The following is a 6701-nucleotide window of genomic DNA, read 5'->3' as shown; positions in this document are numbered from 1 at the left end:
CACTATTCATCAAATATTTTCCTAAGCATGACCTATTTATTCAGGCTTTTCACCCATTAATATACATTTTTCTGGGAAACACTCAGCCCACCTTTAACATGTTAACAAGCACAATGTGTTTCATACATTTGACACAGAATCAGAATCATGTCATCCTGAAAGGGAAAAAGTTAAGTGTGGGGTGGACCGGGCAAGCCTTCTTGCTCTGCCTTCCCATGTTTTACCCTGCGCAGGTGTGGCACTTTTTCTTTCTGCCACAAAAAATATCCCAGGCCAGGATAATTAGCCAAATTAATCCACAGCCATTATTTTCTCGGGCATAATCTACCTTGTGTGCCCGCTTAGAAAATTTGGAAACAGCTGTTCATGGCAGTTTGTCTGCCTTGGTGCACCATCACTCACACACTTTCACACACTCCCACACCCACCTCTGATTACCTCGTTGACTGGGAGGGATACAACCCAGAGAAGTGCTCCTAGATGGCTCGGACAACATCCAGGATCCGGCCCTGCTATCCTTCTTCAAAGATAACCACCCAACTAGACCAGCACTGTGTGGCTGGGGCTGGCCCTGACTTTAGACACATTGGTCCACTGGAGCAGCCAGTGGAGAGATATACGGTCACACCCACACCATACTCTCTTTCCCTCAACACACACCACTCACAGTCTTCAGAATTCTAATCATCACCACCTATTTCCAATCACCTGACATTAAGACACTATTTCAACCCGACTCCCTCACTCAGTCAGCGTGAGATCTCGTCTATACCTAAACATACAGAATCTACTGTATCATTAGATATTGTGTTTGTATAATCTTATCTGCCAATAAACACTGTTGAGTTCACTCTGTCCATCTCTCTGTGTCAGGTGGTTTTGAAATACCAATACATATATGGGAATGGATGCGAGGATGCAATACTCGCCTGGAAAGGACTCCCAGGCAACATTTGTTTTGTCTTCATGTTAGGAAAGAAAATACACAAAAAAACGTTGCCTGGTATACTATTATGGGCATATTCATTATGCAATTACAAATCAGCATTGAAAATACTATTTCTGTTTGCAGGCCACTGGAACAATCTGTTACTCTTCACAAGGACATGAACGGGCAGCTCGGCTTTCTTTTTAAAAAGGGTCGAATCACTTCAATAGTAAAAGACAGCTCCGCTGCACGTAACAGCCTCCTTACTGATCATCAGATCTGTGAGATCAATGGTCAGAATATAATTGGACTGAAGGTAAATGACATCAGTATTTTGGATTTGTTGGTTTTCCTTCTTTCTTTTTGCTCTGTGTCTCTCTCTTAATTAGCAATATGGCCCTGTAAAGCACAAGCAGGTGACTCATAAAAGATTTTATTTCAATTTAAGCTACTGTATTTTCATCTCTTTTTTAGGACTCCCAAATCACAGACATCCTTAATTCCAGTTGAGGTGTTGTCACGGTAACTGTGATGCCAGAGGTTATTTTTGAACACATGATGAAAAGGTATGGAAAATAAACTATGGGTGGACAAAACCCAATGCCAATCAAAAGTCTATTCATGTAACTTTACCAAAAGTATCTTATTTTTCCTTCTGTTATTGCCTCTCACAAAAGTGTTCTTAACATTCTCTTTCTTACTGCAGGATGTCCAGCAGTATTGTAAAGTCACTAATGGATCATTCTATTCCTGAGGTGTGAGATCGTTCGGATCAAACTGTACAGCTGAGGATGATTTGGCCACAGCTTGGAGGGCTGGCATTTTGTCTGGAGCACAAGTTCAGTTGTGTGTCCACAATCATATGATTTTATGTGTTTAAGTATGTTTAAGAGGTTATTGTGAGGCAAAGAAAGACAGCAAGGAAAACATGAGAGATATTAAGCTGCTTCAGTTTTTCCTTTAAATTAATAGTGTAACCAAAAATGTTCTGTAATCATTTACTTAACTTTGTTGTTTTAAACCCATATGCCTTTCTGATGTATCACACAAAAGAAAGTTAGGCCATATGCAGAATGTTCACGCTGATCTTTTCCTTAAACTGAAAGTAGGGTTGGATGCTTTTGAACTAAAAAAAAAATACAGAAAACCATGAAAGTAAAGTAATTAATACAACTTATTGTGCTGTATTCTAACTCATATGAAGCCAAATATAGTGTGGAACACATCGAAATTAAAGTCATTATGCACTGATAATAAAATTCACTAATCTTCTCCTCTGCCATAGCTGTCAAATGTCATTCACACTTTTGCATATTAAAACTGGTTCATCACGATCAATCATGACACGCAACAACCAATGTTGTTTGGCATCATTAATGTTAAAGCTGGTGTGACGTGTCTTCACACTTCATAATTTTATATACATAAACACAAATAAAAAGCTGCAGTAGAGAAGATTTTCAGCAAATAACAATTTAAACATCAGTATGTTTATTGTATAACTTCAGAAGACTTACAGCACAGCAAAGTCATATGGACTATTTTTATGACATTCATAGTGCTTTTTTGACTTGAAGTACTCTGTCTTCATTCGTGTCCTCATATTATTCTGTAGTGTGAATATTCTGCTTAACATCTCAGGTTTAGAATAAGGTTTGAAACAATATGAAGATGGGTAAATGTTGACGACATTTTCATTTTTGGGCGATGCCTTTAATTCTTATCCTTCATTAGATAGTTTTTGTTAAGCCTGAAACTTATTTCAATTTCTTGCAACATAACATCTCGCAAAAAGCACTCTGAATTATCATCAACATGCATTACAGCATGCTGATGATGTAAATCAGTTATAATAATGTTGTTAAAATTACATTCTAAAAGCCATTAAAAACAAAACAAAAAACTATGCACTGTTGAAGATAGTTTTGTATAAAAAAAAAAGGTACAGAATTCGGAGATTAATTATATGACAACTTTATGTTTAAGAGTTGTAATTGCAGTACAGTTTTGTGCCCCTGTATTCTTGTTGTTTTTCTTCATATTAGTCCACCTTGCTCCTGGAGAGCAATCTTCTTGAAAATTAGACCAAAAAAAAATATACAAAAATTGGAGAATAAAGCATTATGCTTTCCTTTTTGTTGTGAATTAATCATACTGCTAAACTGCATAAATGTAAACCAATGATAGACCACACACTGTTGTCTTTAGGCTACTGCATTAATAGAAGGCCAGTTAACATCGATGTGTTGCAAGTATTCTTCAAATTATAATTTTAATAGTATTTTCGTTTCATATCCATGCGCACTAATTAGACTTATTAAACGTCTCATTCAAGCGTTTAATGCTGAGCAGGACTCCAGCCTTAAAGCCTCAGAAGGATTGGACTAGGAAGGATGCATCCTCATAGTATTTTCATGATGAGAGCACGATGTACAGTAGGTGGCGGTATGTGCGTACGACACCAACCTGCTATTGTACCCAAAAAAGGAGAAAGAAAAGCTTTCTGCACAAGTCACAATTAGAAATGCACAACTTTTAGATTTTGCGATTAACCAGCCTCTCCAAACTCTCTCCCTCTGTTATCATGAAGCAGAAGAAAACGGTTCGCAACCAGGCCAGAAAAGGTACAGTTAATTAGGATTTATCTTCATACAAGTAATGTTTTCTTTATGCGTGGCCCAATACATAGATTCAGATGCTTTTCATTATGCAGTGTTAAATTTATAGATAGGCGAATGGTGGATGTTTAATGATAGCGGTTGCAGAGATGAAAGCAGTAACGTTATACACTCTTTCTGATACTGTGTACAACTTATCGGAATTGCAGTACTCTTACCAAAACCTATGACAGCAGTATTATAGTAGAGTGATGGCATTAGATTGGTTCTTCATATATGTACCATACTTTAATGTAGTGGTGAAAAGAGTACTAAGAAATTGTACTTAAGCAAAAGTATTGCTACTTAAGGAATAATTTACTTGAGTACAAGTAAAAGTACTGAAAAATAATATGACTCAAGTAAGGGTAAAAAAGTAGTTTGCTGAAAAAATACTGAAGTTACTGCGTTACAAAGTACTTTAGTATTATTTTTCTATTTTTACCCAAAATGAGACAGCTAAGGTTGTTGCACTATTAAATGAGCAAATGGAAAAGATATCCAGATGGCTCCAGGAAAATAATCTTACATTGAATGTTAAGAAAACTGTTTTTGTGTTTTTTCTAATAGAAAGAAAACAGAAAAAAAAATAAAAAATTAGGGTACTTCACGAAGAAATAGAGGAAGTAAATTAAGTTCGTTTTTTAGGAGTAGTCCTAGATTTACAACTTAAATTTGACAAACATATAAAAAAGCTTTCAAAAATAGTTAAGATGAATTAAATTGTTTTAAACTCATTAAGCATTATATTATGACTGAGGCAGCTCATCTGTTCCTGCATACAATGATTTTGTCCCGTGTCTCATATTGTATTACAGTTTGGTCTCAAACTAGTGATTATTTAATTAGAAAAATTGAGAATCTGTATAATCGGGCTTTAAAAATAATGGATAAAAAAACAAATCAATGGCATCATTGTCATATTTTAAAGAAATGGCATATGCTTAATTTTACGAATTTAAAAAATGTATCATATGTGAAGTTGATTTTTAAATGTTTGCGTAATAAGGCTTCTGTTCTATGTAATTTGGTAAAGAGATACGATGACACAGGCCGAACCACTAGGAGTACAGAGGTTGAAAACTGTAGGATTGGGTATTGCAGAACATCACAAGGGCAAAGAGCTTTCTCTGTAAAGGGATCCCAACTTTGGAATATGTTGCCAAATTAATTTAAAGTGATACATGATATAAAGTCTTTTACATTGAAGGTTAAGCGTTGGCTCAAAATAAACCAGACTTGTACGCATATTTAAATTTTTATATGGTTCCGTACCAGTTATTTATTAGGATTGGAAGAGTCTATAAAACTAGGTGCATGTGTTTGTTTTGTATTCTGTTTGTAATGGGTGAGGTTTTTATATGAAGAGTTTGTTACTTTTTTTTCTTTTCTTTTTTTTTTACAGATAACATAATTTTTTTTTACAGATTTATTATAATTATTTTGGTTGTTTATACATGTAATGATGTGTTTTTTAAAAGCCTTTCTAGGGACATGAGATGCAAATCAGCACCTGCTATGATCTCTGTTCAGTGCATTTTTTCCAGTCTTTGACTGGAATCATGTTTATTGTACTGTCCCTATCTAAATAAACGAAACGAAAAGAAAATGTTTAAAACAGTGTGAATTGAAATGTGCCAGTAAAAAATAATGTGGGGTATGGGTAAGGTTGGGCATCGTTTGAATTTTTATGATTCTGATTCTTGTCAATTCCTAATTTTGATTCCAATAAGGTAAAAATAATAATAATAATAAAAAAAATTAAAAATCTTAGATATCATTCACATTTATTCTAACTCTTATTGCAAAATATTTCCTTGTTAGCTGAATACTATGAATGAAAATCAACAGGCTAAAGAACACTTTACACAAGGATGTGTGTCCAGCAGAGAAGACAGCCCGTGAGTCTTCTTGATTTGAATAGTTAAAAATCACATTGAAAGTGTAGTTTGTAATAATAAAAAAGGTGGACTCCAGGCACATTTTAGATGGAATAATTTACTTGAGTACAAGTAAAAGTACTGAAAAATAATATGACTCAAGTAAGGGTAAAAAAGTAGTTTGCTGAAAAAATACTGAAGTTACTGCGTTACAAAGTACTTTAGTATTATTTTTCTATTTTTACCCAAAATTAGACGATGTGAGCACTATGGAGCAGGGTTAATGCTAACCCTAACACTCATGTACTTTAATGTCTTTTTAATATGACTTTAAACCATTCAAGCACAAGAAGACTCGTGCTCTGTTTTCTGTACTGCACACATAGGGGCATATCCATAATTTCAGAAATGAGGGGGACAGAAACATAAAAAAAAAAAAAAAAAACTTTTGACTTTTTGTCTAAATTGACAGGCTTTATTTTTTATTATGTATTTTAATTGGATAAGAAATCAAATACACTGCTGGATGATAACCAATAATTTGTATTCTATAATATTTTTTCTGTAATGACAATTTTAAAATTGGTTTATACAAACACATAAGGAAGAATAGTTCCCTTTCGATACTTCACTTGTACTGCGTCTTGCTTAAGACGCATATGGAAAAAAGGGCTTTAAAAACAAACCAATGGCGCGGCAGCGGAGCTGCACGAGCCTATGGTAACGAAGCCCGCCAAAGCCCGCCAGAATGGGCGGGGCATCTGGCTATATAAGCGGGCGCTCGCCACAGGATTCTCAGATTTTTTCTCCTTCAGCGACGACTCTACGTCTCAAGCTGATCCGAAGCCGCTCGCTGTTGACACGCCTTCGCAGCTGGAATCGGGACCTCTCAGCTCGGCTGACCTGCTTCCTCGCTTCTTCAGCGACGCAGCAGTTCCGGTCCGGTTCCCCTGCCGCCATCCGGCGACTTCAAAGAGCTTCTAAAAGAGCAGCGGCGTTGTTGCAAATGCCGCGCCGTTATTGCGGCTCGTGCGGGTCTCCCCTGCATGCTGATGACGGCCACAAGGAGTGCGTTTCCTGCTTGGGGAAACCCCATGCGGAAGCTGCGCTCACGGGAGCTATTTGCTCTCATTGCGAGAGTTTTAGTCTCGCCTCTCTCCGCTCACTTTTCCTCACAGGTCCCTGGGAGGAACAAAACGGGAGGGCGCGAGGGGCGGAGTCGCTCTCTGAAAAGAA

At 36.5% G+C, this 6701-nt stretch overlaps 2 protein-coding genes across 2 annotated transcripts in view; both read left to right on the top strand.

Annotated features, from left to right (window-relative positions):
- Nucleotides 1-1905, top strand: part of LOC107731611 (syntenin-1-like) — a 22111-nt gene extending 20206 nt beyond the window's left edge. The window contains exons 7-9 of the mRNA XM_016542734.1: nt 1073-1244; nt 1403-1494; nt 1635-1905. Of these exons, the coding sequence (XP_016398220.1) occupies nt 1073-1244; nt 1403-1438 (208 nt within the window). The 3' untranslated portion in view covers nt 1439-1494; nt 1635-1905. The remainder of the gene's footprint in view (nt 1-1072; nt 1245-1402; nt 1495-1634) is intronic.
- Nucleotides 1906-3423: 1518 nt separating this feature from the next.
- The window catches only part of LOC107731610 (calponin homology domain-containing protein DDB_G0272472-like), a 51323-nt gene continuing 48045 nt past the window's right edge, over nt 3424-6701 (top strand). Inside the window, 1 exon segment of the mRNA XM_016542733.1 lies at nt 3424-3552. Within this exon segment, the coding sequence (XP_016398219.1) occupies nt 3513-3552 (40 nt within the window). The 5' untranslated portion in view covers nt 3424-3512.

Source organism: Sinocyclocheilus rhinocerous, unplaced genomic scaffold, assembly GCF_001515625.1.
Source record: "Sinocyclocheilus rhinocerous isolate Xijiao unplaced genomic scaffold, SAMN03320098_v1.1 scaffold4022, whole genome shotgun sequence".
Classification (NCBI taxonomy): domain Eukaryota; kingdom Metazoa; phylum Chordata; class Actinopteri; order Cypriniformes; family Cyprinidae; genus Sinocyclocheilus; species Sinocyclocheilus rhinocerous.
This window is presented reverse-complemented; position numbering and strand designations above follow the sequence as displayed.